This window comes from Miscanthus floridulus, chromosome 7 (assembly GCF_019320115.1).
Source record: "Miscanthus floridulus cultivar M001 chromosome 7, ASM1932011v1, whole genome shotgun sequence".
NCBI lineage: Eukaryota > Viridiplantae > Streptophyta > Magnoliopsida > Poales > Poaceae > Miscanthus > Miscanthus floridulus.
In genome coordinates, this window is record NC_089586.1 from 54,824,843 (window position 1) to 54,843,734 (window position 18,892).

The 18,892-nt window shown below is 42.9% G+C and overlaps 1 protein-coding gene and 1 pseudogene across 1 annotated transcript; both read left to right on the plus strand.

The window, feature by feature from the left end:
• Window positions 1–2,090: 2,090 nt before the first annotated feature.
• LOC136465534 (uncharacterized) lies at window positions 2,091–5,653 on the plus strand (annotated as a pseudogene).
• Window positions 5,654–6,592: 939 nt separating this feature from the next.
• Window positions 6,593–11,049, plus strand: LOC136467014 (bidirectional sugar transporter SWEET4-like). The gene is made up of 5 exons (XM_066465571.1): window positions 6,593–6,887; window positions 7,039–7,075; window positions 7,310–7,688; window positions 8,487–8,606; window positions 10,595–11,049. Exons 1-5 carry the CDS (start codon window positions 6,845–6,847, stop codon window positions 10,775–10,777), a joined length of 762 nt encoding a protein of 253 aa, XP_066321668.1. The 5' UTR covers window positions 6,593–6,844; the 3' UTR covers window positions 10,778–11,049.
• The last annotated feature ends 7,843 nt before the right edge of the window (window positions 11,050–18,892 follow it).

Genomic DNA, 18,892 nt, shown 5'->3' on the forward strand with positions numbered 1-18,892 from the left:
GTTGGTATAGCACTCTTAAAATGGATTTTTAGTGGTCGGTCATCTTGGAAACCATTTGTAGAGATGTTTTTTTTATCAAGACATCTATAGAAAAATGGACGTCTACAAAAATTATTTTGGTAGTATTGATTTGTTGCCGGCAGTAACTATGAGTAATATCTACAACGCCTGAAATTTCTAAAACAAAGTTGGTGGTTTTGAACTCAAAATTTTGGAAAGATCACATTTGCTTTATCTCTACTATAATTGAAAACTTGAGACTCATCACGGAGGCTTCAACGCTCCCGTCCGTATAAAAGGAAACAAACGCCGTCCGTATCGACGAAAAAAAGAAAACAAAATTTCCCTTCCGCGCGAGCACGCCCGACGCCCGCCCGTCCGTCATCGACGAAAAAAAGGAAGCCCGACGCCCGCCCGTCCGTCACGGCAACCAGCAACGGCGATTCCGCGACGTGCCCGTGCTAGCAGTCCACGACGGAGGACGACCGGGATCCTGATCACGGCAACCAGCAACGGTGATTCCGCGACGTACGATCAGCGGCGGCGACACATCCCTCCATCGTGATCTACATCGAGTGCCGTCCGCGACGTCGACTCCGAAAGCTCCATGGAGATCATGCGCGTGGCCAGTGCCCCCACCTCCACGGACAAAGCCTGAGACCTCACGCACTTGAAGGTTTGCCTTGCCTTCCTTTTTTTATTTCCGTCCACGACGGAGGACGACCGGGATCCTGATCACGGCAACCAGCAACGGCGATTCCGCGACGTACGATCAGCGGCGGCGACATGTCCCTCCATCGTCATCTACATCGAGTGCCGTCCTCGACGTCGACTCCGAAAGCTCCACGGAGATCATGCGCGTGGCCAGTGCCCCCACCTCCACGGACAAAGCCTGAGACCTCACGCACTTGAAGGTTTGCCTTGCCTTCCTTTTTTTATTTCCGTCCACGACGGAGGACGACCGGGATCCTGATCACGGCAACCAGCAACGGCGATTCCGCGACGTACGATCAGCGGCGGCGACACGTCCCTCCATCGTGATCTACACTGAGTGCCGTCCGCGACGTCGACTCCGAAAGCTCCATGGAGATCATGCGCGTGGCCAGTGCCCCCACCTCCACGGACAAAGCCTGAGACCTCACGCACTTGAAGGTTTGCCTTGCCTTCCTTTTTTTATTTCCGTGAAGGCTAGGGTTTATTTGAATGCCTGCATGCCTGGGCTTAGGTTTGCCTTGCCTTTCTTCAAATCTAGAGCCAGTGACAATGAATTGATTAATGCTTTGCGTAAACTTTGGCACTACATAGTTTCAAAGCTTAAAACTTGATGCACCTGTGAAGCCAAGCCATTGTGAAAACATGATTCTGTTTCATGGGTGTACACTGGGAAGCTAAAGCTATAGCTCCAATATGTTTATCTGCACTATCATATCATCTCATGACTATTGTGTTTGTTTGGTGTGACTGAGCCTCCCAAATCTAATGAATCATAACATCGAATGATTGCTATACCTATATGTGACATTTTATCCTTAACATTGTAGCTTCTGGTTGACAACACCTAATCCTGCTTGTCGCCAGAGGTTGTACCTAATCCTGCTTGTCTCCAGGTTCTGGATGCTCGGTGGTGATTGGTTTCGCTGCTAAAATGACCTGGATATCACCTGTACTACACGCCCGGGTACACCATCGTAGCTACCATGCATGAGTTCAAGGTAATTCTGTGTCCATGTTAATGTTAATTTAAGTGGAGATAATAATAATTGTGTACATAGGGAAGAGGCGATGTCTACGCCGGGAGATCCACGCGACGGTCAGAGCAAAATGTCTACACCGAGAGATACGCGCGGAGCGCAAAGCCAAATGATTACGCCGACATATACACGCGAACCACTAAGTGATATCACCAACGTCAGCCAAATGATTACGCCAACATATACACGCCAACCACTAGGTGATATCACCAATGTCATAGGTATGCTTAAAATATTTTCGTATGCAAACCTTTTCATATTTTTCACTATTTACTGGAAGGACGTTTTCATATTTTTAGATGAGGAATCGCGGAGGAGGGAGCAAAGGAATATGCAGCAATGGATACACCAGGTGAAATAGATGGATACAGACTATTTCAACGCTCTTTAGACCACAGTTATCCACAGTTACAATAATCATTGTTTAATTATTCTTTGCTCATCTGGATACAGAAGACATTAAAAAGTTCATAGAGAGTGATGCAAGAATCGAGGCCTCTACCCAACAAATGCAAAACAAAGACGATGCTAATATAATTACTCTCGCTCGTAATTGTGAAGATGATGTTTTGGAGACTAAAACCATAGTGGACACTGATGAGTCCATAGAGCCCACGGATTGGCTACACAGAAATGATAATTATGTTCCAGGAAGTAGAGGGCCATGTACGATCCACATTGATCCATTGCCTACTTCCGGTGAGTAAGATTAGCACAACAATCTCATGTAATTTTTTAATAAAATATATATAAGGCATTTATTTATAGCTATGTTACTGTGCTTATTTTAAAAATATTTGCAGAAGTACACAAGCGGGGCTATACTGATGAAGATGTCCAAACCAAAGATGGATTCAAGAAGCGGAAGCGTGCACACGAGGATGACGTACGTAACAATCTCTCAAGCAACTCAAATATCCTCTCATATTTTCTGCCCGTATGGCCCATTGCATACTAAATGTAAAAGAATGACGTATAAAACTGATATTATATATTGCATATGCAGATCATTATAAAGGATGGAAATGAAGTACAGTACAAAGATAATGATGTACAAATGCCATGGCTAGAAGCCAATAAAAATCCAATACATGTTCTTAGTGAGGTGATTGTGTTGCCTCAGTATAATAAGCCAAAGAAAGCAAACAATGTACAAGTCATGCCTCAAGGTGATCCACCATCAATTTAAACCTATATGTCTTTAAATTTGGGAATTAATTAATTATTAATAAAAAATAATACCTCTCTAGATTATGCGTGTATGCAACAAGATGTTGAGGTAATTGAATATATGAAAGGAAAAAGTAAAAAGCATCTGCTTGTCAAAATCGATGATTGTTGGGGAGCAAGAGATGACATGGATTGTCTTTTTCTTGGGAATGAGCAAGTCAATGGCGCGGTAAGCATGTTTAACACTTGCTTCAGCATTAACTAATGTCCATGGGAAATATCTGCCAATCTTGAAATGACAAAATAAAAACTTGTAGGTCATGAGTCTTTATATCTAATTGATGCGGCTCGAAGAACACCTGCTACATAGAGAAGGTGGAGATGTTTACTTGGAGAATACGTGGTTCTCTCAATTACTACAACAAGAGGGAGAGGAAGATGAGATGAAAAAGAGCTGGATAAAAGAGGACATAGTTGAAACAAGGGTACAAAATTGTTTAAATGCTGATATGGTAAGATTTCACATATGCTAATTTTATACCCTTTCAAATGTAAGGAAATAGTTTAGATAAATGTCTATTACTGCAGGTCTTCCTTCCTATCAACATTACAAATTTTCACTGGTACCTGGCGGTTGTGAATGCAAATGAAGGTGAAATACATGTTTTGGATTCCTTCGGACAAAAAATGACAGATTGGAAAGATCTCAAATATACGGTATGGCTTAACAATTGATATACAAACTTCTTTAAAATTCTTCATTATCTCTTTCTTTGTTAACCTTGGTGTTTTGGTCATTCCAATTAATAGGAATGGAAAGACTAATAAAGCATGCACTGAAATCTAAACTACTAAACCAAACTAAATGGCTACACGGTATCGAAGTGTCATCTTGGGAGATTAAACATAAGATTACCGAACAAATGCAAAAAGATGGGTAAACTATCTTTCCATTTCGTGTATATACAATTGCACAACCAACAACAGTACCTCTAAAACTCATATTTCATTCATTTTTTGGAATATATGCTCAGTTGTAGTTGTGGATTATGGCTGATTAATTATATGGAATATTGGACTGGAACTGCTTTATCTGACCATGTCACCCAGGTAATTCTATAAGAGTTTATTTCTAAACATAATCATTTCTTTTGGATTGGTTAATATATATCAGAACTTGCTCAAATTTTCAGGAAGATATAAGTAACTTCAGGTTCAAACTACCTGCGATCTTGTATAACTCCCCGTTAAATGAAGCAAGAGGGTTACCGGATCATGGGCAACAGTTAGAGACCCACAATGAGCTAGATGGTGATGTCACAGAGCTCGATGAGCTGGATATAATAATGTTGGGTGAAATTAAGTTGACACGTGCAATAAAGTGGAAAAGTATGGAACAAATATTGGCCGCAATATGCACAAACATCCAATTCATCGCCAGCGACTAAACTTTACTTCAGTAAGTCATTCTATAGTAAACTGTTTTGTTCTAATTTAGATATTTCAGTTATCCGTTCTAGAATTCATACAAAAAGTAATTTGTGGATTAACCTTGTTTTATAGCAAAGAGTGGGTACGAAGTACACGACCGTACCTAATTTCTTTGAATCTTGTCAAGATTAAAAATATTTTCGATGAGGATCTAGAGATGCCAACATATGGTTGGTAAGAAACAAAAATTCCACTTGATATATAAATTTATTGTTTATCAAAGACTTACAATAATTGCATAATTAATTAAAATATATTTTTGCACAATCCTCAGGAAATAACTGGGTTTGGACGAGATCCACGATGTTGTGGCAGAATTGACAACGAATATTGCGGGAAATTGAGAAAGTACTTGAGTGTTGGCCGGACATGGATTACAAAATTAAAGATTGTAACAACGTAAGTTATGTTATGTGTACTACTGTACAAAATTAATTTATTTTGTTTAGCACTTATATTCTCTATGTTTGTTTTTAGATTCTACTACCATATTATCAAAGCGGACTGTACATTTTATTCATAATGGACATGGAAAACAAAACCGTGCACATTATGGACCCCCTTCAAGATGGTCCATGTTTCAAGGGTTATGATCAAACAATGGCTTATATACCTACGTTCCACACAATGGCTAGAATGTTCAGTCTCGCCATGGGGCTATCAAATTCTAAGTGGAACGGCAATATTTATGACTGGAAGAAAGAATACCCTACATGTGTAACAAAGGTTACACATAATAAATATTGGTAACCAGTTGTAATATATTTCACCTGTTATATCACAAAAAAAATTATTTCATTTATTTACATCAAATAAACAACTGATCTTGTCCAGGAAACTAGGAGGCTTTCTTGTATACAATTTTATGAAGTTCTGGGACGACGAAAGATCGTCACCGATCAACAATGTAAGCATATATAGTCTCTAGCTATATATTGTACACTACATAGAAAAACAATAACTTATTGTTAATCTATATACCATGCACAGCTCTCAACTTCACTGAGGATGGAATTCTTGGCAGACGTTTTGGTGAGTCGTGCAAACGAATGTTCTGACAACATCCCTGAATATCTTCAAGAGATGATTAAGGAGTTAGGCAAAATGTAACTTAGATGGTCATAATATTAGAAAATTATACATAGACTCAAGTACAATTGTTTTTACATTAGACTATGCAAAAATAATTTTATTGTTTTAAGAGACATTTTCAAGAAAAATCCGTAGCGTTAGCACGGGCATTATACTAGTTAATGTAACTCACATATCCCTCTGCCCCCAAAAAGAATATCGTTCTAGCTGTTGATTCGGATAAATATTTGTCCAGATTCATAGACAGAACAACACTCTTTTTGGGTCAAAAAAGATGTACATATTTGGAGTAAGGCTTTTTGTAATTGTAATCTTTGTACCTTTTCATTCTAATAAAATTTATCATTAGGGGACACGCCTCCTAGTGTGTCATAGAAACAAACATTTATATTTGGGGTGACCAAAGGGATCACAAATTTAATAAAATTTTTCAGTAGGGGTAACCCCTCCGGTTGCTTCAAAAAAAAAGGACAACAAAGAACAAAAAAAGACAAGTATGAAAAGTCAACAATAAGAGAAATATGAGGGTCGATTACGTGTCTCTGCCAACAGGGAACATTAAGAGAAATTCTGTGTATCTGCCAACAGGGAACATTAAAACATAAAGATTTTCTCTTGGTTTGATATCCAAATTTCTCATAAATTAAAAAACTCAAAAAAAGACATTTACTATACATGTTATCTTACTACTCTGGGAAATGGTTTTATTATATTGTACTTGTACGAGTATAATCGCCCTATTTATTTGAACTTATTTGGCTAATAAACCATAACTGAAAATATTGTTAACTGATTTAATATGAGAAAAAAATATTATTCATTAATTAAAAAAATATGACTTATAAATCGAACACGCCCTAGCAAACAGGTTCGCGGCCTCCCCTTCTCTGTCCATACGGACGGTACATACGCTTTGGAGAAGGCAAATTTTTTATTTTACTCGGAAAGACGACACTCTAGTGACTAGTGAGAGAGAGAGAGAGAGAGAGTTAGATCAGATAGAGATGGAGGTGGAGGTGGAGTGGAGGTGGGCTGGTGGGACCCGATCGATGTCCGCGGTTCCGGCCACGGCGAGGCCAGGGAGCTGCACTGCTGCAGACGCTAGCTAACTCATGCTCCTCCTCTATTTAAGCCGGCATCCTTCACTCGCCCGTCACTCACAAAGAAGCCGGAGAGCGGAGAGCTTCAGCTCAACCGTGCCCATTCGTTTCTTCGTCTTTATTTGGTGTTTGTCCTCCGGCCGGCCTCTGTTTCCTAACGGAGGTGCCTCACCAGAGTCTTGCTAGCAAGGGCACTCTCTCTAGAGCTGAGCACCATCTTCCTCAAGGCAGCTAGCGACCATGGTCTCCTCTGACACCATCCGCACGGCCATCGGTGTCATAGGTGAGTAGCCACTACCTGTGCCCCTGCCTAATCATTTTCCTTCTCATGCTGCTTGTTCATAGTACTAATTTGCGCCAAATTAAAGCTCAATTTGTGATTTTCTTCTTGCCACAAAGCACGTGCTATATATTCACTTTTGGGTATGTTGCAGGCAATGGGACCGCCCTGGTGCTCTTCCTCTCCCCAGTGTAAGAATCAATCCATTCGTTTCCAGATGAATACAAAACTCTAAATTAAGAATAGACAATAACACACACCCATCATGAAATACGTATAGGAATAATTATCATACAGTTGCATAACTATGAACCAGCAATAAACATGTCCCAGAACACAAATACTCTGAAAAATATGTATGTAGTATGTAGCGTCTACTAATTGAAGCACGTATTTATGCGCGCATATACGTGTGACGTGTACAGGCCTACGTTCATCCGCATCTGGAAGAAAGGGTCTGTGGAGCAGTACTCGCCGATCCCGTACGTGGCGACGCTCCTGAACTGCATGATGTGGGTGTTGTACGGCCTGCCGGTTGTGCACCCGCATAGCATGCTGGTGATCACCATCAATGGCACTGGCATGGCCATCCAGCTCACCTACGTCACGCTCTTCCTCCTCTACTCCGTGGGGGCGGTGCGCCGCAAGGTCGTTCTCCTGCTCGCCGCCGAGGTGGCCTTCGTCGGCGCCGTCGCCGCGCTGGTGCTCACCCTGGCACACACGCATGAGCGGAGGTCCATGGTGGTCGGCATCCTCTGCGTCCTCTTCGGCACCGGCATGTACGCCGCCCCGCTCTCCGTCATGGTACGTATATACGGCGTCTAGTATTACTTGTAGTAGTATATTGGTATAGTTGCAGCATGTGACTGGTGTGCTAGCTTTCGACCGAGTTATCAATTAGTCGACGGATTTCCTTTTTTTTTCTTTGATTGCACTTCTGTTCTGCAGTAGCGCGTTGTGCTTACCAGTATTATATTAGGTTGCTGTCGGCGTCAGGAGATTACGTTTTTTTGTTCTTTACTGTTAATGAGTGATTAATAAATTAGTGCAGCTGGAATGGGAATCTTGCATAGAAACGAAGTGGGCATTAGTTTTAGATTTCATTTGATTGCGCACAGAGATTTTCTTTGTTGGTGAGAATAAAACAATGTAGCCACACGTTCGTGGGCATAACCCTGCTGTCGTCTTCTGTGACTCTGTATGCGGCGCAACAGCATATGTGCAGTGTTTTCCATGTCTGTGTTCGGCTGCTTGTATATCTATGGTATAGTATTTTTCTCTTCCAATAAACTAGTCATATAAATCAGTACAAAAGGCTTATAGATCGGCCGAACCGGACCGGTTCGGACCTTAGATTCCATCAAACTGGAGTACTATCGAGTAATAGTACGTAGAAGAGTGTTCATTTTGATTCATTTGCAAAATTAGCACTGGGCGCCCTCTCTCTCTCTCTCTCTCACATTCATGCAGCACATGCCTTGTTATATGTTGCAGAAGGTATTATTGATGGTAAAGGTCTTTTTTGCATATCTGATTTTGTCCATGCATGATTTATTTTATACCCATATTATATACTAATGCAGATATGTTTCTTTTGGGCAGAAAATGGTGATCCAGACGAAGAGTGTGGAGTATATGCCCCTGTTCTTGTCTCTGGCTTCCCTCGGGAACGGCATCTGCTGGACCGCCTACGCCCTCATCCACTTCGACCTCTACATCACCGTAAGAAACTGCTACTAGTAACTCTTCAAATAAACTTTGGAATCCGTTTTTAGCTTTTGTTTATACCTAGAGTAGTAGCTAACAGGCATTCAGTTGTACTAGTACTTGTTGTATTTACCTAGCAGCCGGTACGGTAGAAGTAGCTTGGCATGCAGCGCTAGTATTCATATAGGAATCGGGCAGTGAGTACTTTAAGACCGTGCCCAAATCAGCCTGCTGGGTCTGGAGGAACCCGACAGGGAAGGATGAGAGGAGTTAGAAGCCACGCATGTGCTCCGATGTCCGATCCATCCCTGCTTCACCTGCAGTAACCAACGGAGCAAACCAACAGAACGGGTTACGGTTGGGTACCGTACGTATTTTCTTTTGAGACCTTGGTTGCGCAAGCAGTCACATGGCTACGCTCCACGCAGCAGCTTCCCCATATGACGTGAGACCTGACCTGAAATACGTGTGGCTCGGGACATGGCACGCACCTCCTCCTCTGGGGCCCTTCCCTGTCCGTGGCGTGATGGCGCATGTGGGTAACTCAACTCTTGTGCAGACCATCTCCAAAAAGGAACCTATATGAGCATCTCAACGTAAAATAGATAGCCAGAGATCTAAAATCAGCTGAGTATCTATATGGGAGACCTATTTAGGTTGTCTGAGAGGCAGAAATGATTCTTTTTCTCTTTTAAGTCATGATGTCGAATAGGTATCGAACCTTTTGCCTAAAACGCTGTCGAAGAAAGAATCGCTCTTGCATTTTTTAGTGTTGCTGGCAAGCATGCACACAGACGCAGACGCAGACGCAGCTTCCCTCACAGAGAGTCACAGGCATGCAGTAGTAGGTACTGTAGGCAAAAGTTGGCACGGACAGACAGAGAGACAGGCCAAGTTGGTACCGGCGGGAGGTGTGCAGTTGCCGGCCTTGGCCTTTGGCCCAGATACATGCGACGAGACCCGGCTTTGGCTTTGCACCTTGTGACTCGTGTGGGAGCGCCTGCCGACCTGCCTCGGCAGAAGGCAAACCCGTGAACGATGAATGATGCCCTTGTCCTGTTCGATCAATTCCCCTTCCCCTCACACGCTTTTGACCGCCATCCCCCCATCTCACCTGACCACCAACGAGCTTCCTCCGGTCCGATGCGTGCACGCTGCGTCGTCCACCGTCCGGCCAGGACCGCCACCGAGCCCGCCCGCCCGATCGCATCAAATGAGTGGTGGGCACGGTCCAGCCACGCACGGCACCAACCACATCCCACAACAGGCGGCGGCGGGCGCTGAGGAGGGCCTGTCCGTGTCATAGGCTCCTAGCCATCGACCATGGCTGATGGCAACGTGCAAAACGACTGCATGTCGCGATCGCGCAACTCAACACTGTCAATCAGTCTTAGAGCCGTGGAAACTCGGCAGAGACTACAAAAACACATCTGTGGCCGATCCGGCCGTCCATGTTCATTCAGCCGAGCCGAGTCACTCGTCTGCCATGCCGCTGCACCGCGTCCGCGTCCATCCAGCCATATATCTCTGGTCGATGTTCCCAATGCGCGCGCCTTCAACTTGCATTGCAGCGGTCATCATTCATATCATAGGCGGCGAAAGCTGCACAGGTGGATCCGTGGACGGACGCGTCTGTCCCGTTCTACCGTGTGCATCTCACGAGTGACGACTGACGGCTTCGGCACGCTACTCCACAGCAGTACACGACGGACACCATCTTATCCGTATCCCGTAGGGCACTGGAACTCCTAGACGCCTCCTCTCCTCTGCTGCGTTGCTGCATGCCCGGCTACACTAGCAGTAGTACACTTGTACATCACTGCTGTGCCACCTGGCTCTTGAAATCTAACTCACCTCCACAACATTAGTCCTACAGAATCAAGGCTAAGACAACCATATTCCTACTGACCAAGTCTGAATTTTATCCGGATGAATCTCTGTTATGTATTTTTCTTCCTCCTCATCATGTACATGTACTCACTGATCAATGATCATGCATGCAGATCCCCAACGGGCTGGGCGTGCTGTTCGCGGTGGCGCAGCTGGTCCTGTACGCTATCTACTACAAGAACACCCAGAAGATCATCGAGGCACGCAAGCGCAAGACGGACCAGGTCGAAATGACGGAGGTGGTCGTCGACGGCAGCGCCAGGGCCTCCAACAACAACGGCAACACCACCTACTGATGAGTACGTGATGACAACAACTTGGCTAGCAGACGACCACCAATGCAAGCACGCAAGAGCTGGCGCCCACAAGTACGGGGGCTACATACGCCAACGCCGTGTGTATCTAGCACTAGCAGCGTCCTTCTTCCTGATGAAGGGATGATCGATGCATATGCATCTTATTAAGCTGTCGTCGTCGTCTGTCAATTGCTAGCTGTTACATTTTCCATGCATCCTAGTAACGAAACTGGCCACTAAGCTAATTAATATATGCCAAAGCATTTTGATTCGAGTCACCAAAATCATATGTATATATTTGATTTCAACGTACGGCGGTTTCATGATATCACGATCTATACATATTCAAATCGAAAGCTCATAAATGTGAGCAAGAGGGTCTTTCATTACGATTTGCCATTGACAAACGACATTAGTTGTTTAATCAGCTGGGCAGGGACGCTGCCCCGTTGGGATATGACCTTAGCCACTTGAGCTTTAATCAATTGACTACTAGCTAGTACTACTTGACTATGATATGACCTTGGCAACATGAGCTTAATCAATTACAAAGGTGGAACCCATTGTACTCTACTTCTTACATATTTCTTTAGCCTACCTGTTTCTTCTTGTCCATGGTAATTAATTGAAACATACCTGCAGAACCCCCCTGTTTGGTGCCCCGTTTGGGTTAAAGGGAAAATGAAGGTTGCTAAAAGAAAAAGTTATCTGCCTCGTGTTGACTAGCGATAACTTATGCTTCGGTATGGACGTGCACATCAGTCGCCCGGTTTTCTTCTTGTTGTGACCACCTGGTCAACAGTGAGATGGATAACGATCATCAGCTTGTAAGGAAACTGGTCACGACAGCAATCCCTGATGGTGGCATGACCTTTGAGTTGTGAGTCAATTTCAACGGCGCCACTATTCGACTAAGACATGCCCATGACAACAGCTTGAGATCAATCAATAATTTAGGTGGTCGTGCGCTCCGTTTACACATTTTTAACTATAGACTGTCTTTGTCCGTCTGAATAATAGCACACCGTCCGTTTTTTTTTAAAATACAATTCTATATTTTTCCCAAGTCAACAGATCTCAAGTAGTTGATCAAGTGTTCGTTAAAAAGTACTAATATTTTTTTTTTCAAATCATAGTACCACACACTCTATCAGCACGAGCACCTCCGAAAAAAACTGGACTCGCAGGCATAACAGTATTAATGGACACGTTACCTATAACACAGAAAAAAAACGAGTATCAAGGTCAGGTCAATAACTTAAATACATATGTGTGAATTACACTCAATTTGCAATCATTAATATTTATGATATGGATAAAAAAATAATAGATTTTTCAGGAAAATATATTTTATTCTATTTTCATAGCGTACCACTCTGATGGAGTCGTAAATATTCATACTATTTTATATAAAAGAAAAAATGACTTCTTTTAAAACTATAGAACATTTGCATTCTTCTAAATTTTTGGGAGGAAGTACAATGGGAACACTGTTTCAGCATCCACTCACCTTGTGTTGTCTGCGCTGCAACAGTGGTCGGCTGATGGCAGTGACTAACATATAACATGCTGCTTACCCACATCAAACGCCCTAACCATCCAGAGACGAACTTGGATTCTGTCTTGCTGTGCTATGCTCCCAATGCCCAAGAGTGATGAAGCGCTCATGGATTTTTGGTTCCGCAGCGGAACTGATCATGCTCGTTTTTGTACAGTCAGTGGGTGTTTGGATCCGGTGATTAAAATTTAGGAGGTGTCACGTGAGGGTGTTGCATGAGATGTTCGAATACTAATAAAAAAATAAATTACAGAATCTATCGGTACTCCACGAGACAAATTTATTAAGCATAATTAATCTATTATTAGCATATATTTATTGTAGCACTACATTGTCAAATCATATCATTAACTAATTAGACTTAAAAGATTTGTCTCGTAAATTAGTCGTAAGCTATGCAATTAGTTTTGTAATTAATCTATATTTAATACTCTATATACATGTTAAACATCCAATGAAACACCAACTAAAATCTAGAGGAGAAACCAAACACCCGCTTACTCAATCTCAGCCTAGAAGTAACGAATCTCGATCGTTGGGATTTGGACATGGCGGAATAATTGCAGTGTTAGGTCGAGTACATGCATCCTCACGCGTGTGCACGCAGGGTGGCGGTGGGCAGGACGTACGACGTGCTACGGGGACAAGAACGCCTACCTCCGCAGCTACGCCACCGCACCCTAGTGCTAAGCTGCCGCGGGGGATCGATTCTGCAATTGCACACCTGCCCTGGCAGCTTTGCGCGATCAAGATTCTGAACACGATGTGCCATCCAAAGCATGCATTTATGTGAAAGAGAATTTCAGTTTCACTATAAACGGCGGAAAACGAAAATTTCTTTAGTAACAGTGAGAGGACTTGAGTTTAGATAGCTTTGAAAGAAGCGCTACAATTTTCAGTGCCACTGGGAATTTGCTCAACTTTTCTGCTATTAAAAAAACACTCCAACCATGCCACATCAACTCAACTGTTTAGAAATATGCCATTATAATCCCGTGTAGTTCATGACAACTTTAAAGCTATAATCGCATGGTTCTAATACAACTCAATTGTAATGGCATATTTTTCCAAATTATAATTTATAGTACCTGCGTATCCTCGAAACAAACCAACTTTTGTAACCGCACAAATCCGACTAACCCGATCCAAAAACATTGAGGAGAGAGATAAGACGGCGATGTGCTCATGGGCATGGTCGGTGGCCACACAACGACAATCACACGCATACGTAGTAGCACACAGCAACACTTTTGGATGTGATTTATTACTGCTGTGGCTGATTTATTGCGAGAGAAAACACTATTCCTATTAGTAAAAAGTAAAGCTAATTCTGGCTGATAAGCTCAAGCGAACGTGGCCAATTCTGAGCGTTAGAGCATAATGGCATAGTTTTGCACTTTTGCTGGGCACTGCTGGCAGAGTGCCAGACGTGTCATCTTTGTTCCCTACTGGCCACTGCCTTACTGCATATGCCTGACCGAACTGTATTGTTGTTGTTTTTATAATTTTATTTGTGATGTATTTGGACTTTGGAGTTCATACATTTCACAGGAAACATTACAATCCTGACAGGCCGGATTTAACCAAAACGAAGCGACAGAGTCCTCCTTAGCTATTCTACTAGTTGAACAACAGATTAATTTATTTTTAATCCTTTAAGTCTGCCCTAGTGCGCTGTATTTTCCCCCCTTGTTTCAGGGCAAAAGTGGAAAAGTTTTTTTCCCCCTCTGTTCGTTGTCTCCATTTATCATTCAAAACAAAATGAAAATTTTGTAACAGTAAATGAGGACCATATGGATTGGATGAATCTGAAGACGGGAACTGTTAACTGTATGATAAGTAACAGCAAACCGTCTCTCATCAGTCATCACCGAGTCAAATTTGTAGGAAATCCGGTCACGCAACACTGCTCGATCATGAGAGGAACCGTAGCACAATTCGATGAGGCTGGAGGTTCATCGAGTGAAAGCGCCACAACACGTGTCTATTGGGTTGGGTGTGCTAACATTTTCACATGCAAGTCACTGTCTGTCCAGTAAACAACAGGCTACGGGAAGAACGCTGCTCCTTTCACTAACCTTGTAGCAGGGACCAGGCAGGTCGGCTGAGTGATGGCGACGATGACTGACATGGTGCTCGTTTTCTGCTACGTATAATTTTACACCAAGAAAGAATTTGATGGAACAGCCAGCCGTCTGCTACGTAGATGCAAATGCACCCACCCGGCGATGACTGAATGGAATGAAGCAGCGTTCATGGCTCTGGTTTCAGTTTAACAAGCGGACTGAAAAAGTTGTTTGAGATGCATGTAATGCAATCGGAATCGGGTCGGAAGATTCTGAACCCAGAAGGAACTGCTAGAGGAGGCTGAGCTTGCTGATATTTTCTCACTCCTACCAACCAAGCCTACCACCAGCAGCAGCAGTACCAATAATCGTGGTTGAATACTTCAACTCAACCCGGAGATTAAGATGACGTACGGCGGCAGCCGGCAGGGAATTTGTTCTCTGCGCACAATCTTGAGTTGAGAGAACGGCGAGCGAGGTGACAACCACACCACCTCCTCATGACTCATGACTCACGAGCCTTTTGGGATTTGGACACGGAACTGTGCCAGGCCGTTGAGACGCGAGAGGTTTTAATTTGGGTAGTGTTGAGTTCCACTTCATTTTGCAAATTTTTTTAAGATTTTTCGTCACATCGAATCTTTGGACGCATACATGAAGCATTAAATATAAATAAAAAATAAAACTAATTACACAGTTTAGACGAAATTCACGAGACGAATCTTTTAAGCCTAATTAGACTATGATTGGACACTAATTGCCAAATAACAACGAAAGTGCTACAATACCATTTCCTAAAAAAAAATCGCCAACTAAACAAGGCCTTGGTCACAGCGAAGAGAATTTGGCAGATACTGTAAGCTTTCTTGGGTGCTCACCTGGCTGTGGATGCCTGCCTGACTGCATCATGTCAGTTCATACATGTATGCTACTCCTTTCGTTTCAAATTATAATTCGTTTGACTTTTTTTGACCCTAAGTTTGATCGCTCGTCTTATTCAAAAAAAAATTGTGTAAACATAGTCAAATTTAAGTCATTCTTGAAGAACTTTTGTTAATAAAGTAAGCCACAACAACAAAAGAAGTGATATTTAGCATAAATTTTTTAATAAGACGAGTGGTCAAATTTAGGGTAAAAAAGTCAAACGAACTATAATTTGGAACGGGTTTAGTACACGATTGAGTTGCAAATAGATGGTACGGTATGAATCCCATGACTAGCCGCTGTCGATTGAATTTTTTTTTGGCTGAAAAACATGGTGCGACATATTATTGGATCATGTATTGACGGGATCGGAGATAATCGTTGGTTCCGGGAAAGCATCTTTTTGGTGCCTTCCAAGATTGGCAAGGAATGATGCGAGCTTTAGTTTAATTTGGATTGGATCGGCAATAGCCTCGTGTTCTTTAGTCGCAACCAGAAGGGGTCCTGGTTGCATTGGTTACTTCATTGAAGTTTGTGGAGTCATATCAATTTGGATTTGGATGTGTATAAGCTCATTGCAAAGCTTGGTTCCTTCATTGCAAATACATTGATTAATTAGCTTTAATTTAACTAGGTTTTACATTATTTGTATTCTGCTCTAGCTTCCTTGTAAATGAAGTCAGGTTTGTAAGGAAAGTGGCCGTGACAACGAACAGTGCTAGACTACGGGATGATGTGAGTCGATCCATATCGATCGAACACGTACGAAACTATTTGACGGCATGAGATCGATCGAGAACCCTGAACCCATGCATGTCTCGTGTCTACTGACAATTAACTCAAAGTTGGGTTGAGTCACTGTCTGGCTGCCTGGTGTACATGTATATATGTAAACTGGGAACGTACGAACACTGCGCCATTCATTCACTCATCACCTTGCATGCGCGCTTGTGGGCTAGCTGATGGCGACCACTAACACGATTCAAGAAAACTGATAGCAGATGACAGCCGTGTCGGGATCAGCTTTACCAATTTGGCAACACAAGAACCACCATCCAACCTAAAGAAACCGTCGCCTGGTACGGTACTGGTACATTCATGCATGATTGCATTACATGAATGAGTAAGCAAAAGGCGAGTAAGCATTGTGTTCTACTCCTACCGTAGTACTGTAGCAGACAACAAAGAAGCTAGCTATGACATCTCATGGCTTTGGTTTCATTCGCAAACAAACCCAAGATCTCTTCGGAAGTGCAATCAATCAATCTGAACCTGGAAAGAACGTAACTGTGATTGTGAGACATGTACAACTTGCTGGATTCTGAGCTCGGCTGTCGACGAATTAACAATGCCAATGGCCCTGACCCCCAAGGCAAATTTCTAACGAAGGTGATCATGACAACAGTGCTCTTGCTTACGATATGTCCTCGTGCAAAACAAGAGTTTGGACACTACATTTCAATGGCACCAGCATTTGATCAGAGTATGACCTTGACGGGGTACACTTTTGCTTTATGAATCATGGATGACAAGTCTACCAGATGGGCACTCCTTTGCTTTCCCTGAAATTCCAACTGATCCATCATTAGATTGTACACGATATCTTAGACGATAAAGTATGTATTCCGTTATCAATGGAAAACAGAAAAGCATATCTTTGTAGCAAGGAAATTAGAAAGAAATCCAGTATTTTTTTTGGATGTGGCGAAAGCATCACATTCGCTAGTCTAGAGGAGCAGCTATGTCGTGTTTGGTTCGTTCCAACTTTATTTGAGGAGTCATGTCAGTAGACCTGCATCAGCAGCATCAAGGGTCGATTGGGCAGCACCTAGATGAAATGCTGCTTGTGGACAGTATCGCTCGCCCTACAAAAGTTTTCCTCTCTTGGCTCTTGGGAGCAACTAGCTTTATTCAATCATGCACTGACTCATCAGGTAGTTACAAATTTGTTTGCGTTGATGCCAGCAGTTGGAAGAACAATAGAGATCGCGTACTCAAGCAAAAAGTTGAAACAGATGAACCACATCTCCTTGCAGATTCTATCAAACTGAGTTGACACAGTTTGCGGTTGAACAACAGCTCCAGCTTCTGTTACGCAAATTACACAGCAAACTTTCCTGGATTCTCCTGGAAATCAAGTAGTATCACAATGGCTTTGTTTGGGAAACAAATGAGCTCTTGAATAAGATGCATGGTAGGAGCATGATGTACTTCACTGAACGACTGAACGTTGAGTTTTGTCGAATGTGAAAGCTACTACTGAACAGGCGCATGTATCTGCTCCATAGAAGCCGTATCGTGCGCTGTGGTCACAGACACACAGACTGGTTTGCATCGTCAATGGCCTCTTGCCACACACACACACACAGAGAGAGAGAGAGAGAGAGAGAGAGACTTGTTTGGATTCGATGAGGATATGACCTTGGCAACATGAGCTGAATCAGTTTACTTTACTAGTTTTCTTGCATATTAGCAGAATTACGCAAAGAAAAAAGTTACCAAGAGAATGCAACTAATTCTGCCTGAAAAGAACAATGAGAGAAAAGCTAGGAGCAATCATGTCGTTCCCCTGTTACATACCCAGTGCTTTCAAGGCAACTAAAATGTACACTAGTTCTGTTGTGTAATTAAACAGAAGAAACGAAAATGCTGAAAGCTAATCTGGCTCAAATGCTCTGCATCCAGCCCATGGACTAGTGTTGAGCATCTGTGGGTCTCCATCATTTCTGTTTTTCTTTAGCCACCCTAGCTAAGACTAAGAGATCAAGGGTGAGAGTAACAATAATCCACCCCAAGTCAAATGTACATGGAAGCTGTCCATGATAACACTACTTGACAACAACGTCTCGACGGCAGGAGCTTAGCCAACGAGAGGAGAGGCCCCTGGTCACGGTTTAGTCCAGTGTCACTGTCTGAATGTCTGATACAACGGCAGTGCATGGGAACAGTGCTCCTTCCTTTCGTTTACGTCGTGCTGCAGATTGGTCGGCTGTGGACCATACCAACGTGGTGCTTCTTCTCTTCGGCCCACATCAAGAAATTGATAGAACAGCCGTGTGGTGGAAAGATTGGCTTTACCGATTTGGCAACACAACCACCGTCCATGCAAAAGATAACACACGTACTGTACATTCATGCGCCAGGGACAGCAAAGTCGAATTGGCATCTTGATTTGCTAAACTTTTGGTTTCGAGAAGTAACTGTCTCATTGAAATTCTTTCGGCTAGCGCAATCAATCTGAATCCGGGATTATGTTTCTGTTCACAAAGAAGGGCGATGCACAACTTGTTGCTTTTTCCTTTCTGTCTGTACTCTGAATTCTTGGGATACGGTAGCGTGCAGACTGGGATGAGAGAGTGTTTGATACAAATACAAGTACTAATTGGCTTGCTAAATTTGAGTGGGGAGACCAGTCCAACAATGGAAGCGAGGTTATTGCCTTATGATTTGTCAGTTCTGATGGTTGGAGATAACAGACTTGTATGATTGACCACCTCATATCTCTGTCCACTCCAATCGTTGATTAGCATGTGGAATTTTAAGGTCGAGTAGTGATATCGTTTCTGT

Bases quoted from the DNA above. Each gene is read 5' to 3' on its own strand.
- LOC136467014 (XM_066465571.1), top strand. From the start codon at position 6,845: ATGGTCTCCTCTGACACCATCCGCACGGCCATCGGTGTCATAG. The intron at 6,888-7,038 runs GTGAGTAGCCAC...GGTATGTTGCAG, and splicing joins CACGGCCATCGGTGTCATAG to GCAATGGGACCGCCCTGGTG. The intron at 8,607-10,594 runs GTAAGAAACTGC...TCATGCATGCAG, and splicing joins ACTTCGACCTCTACATCACC to ATCCCCAACGGGCTGGGCGT.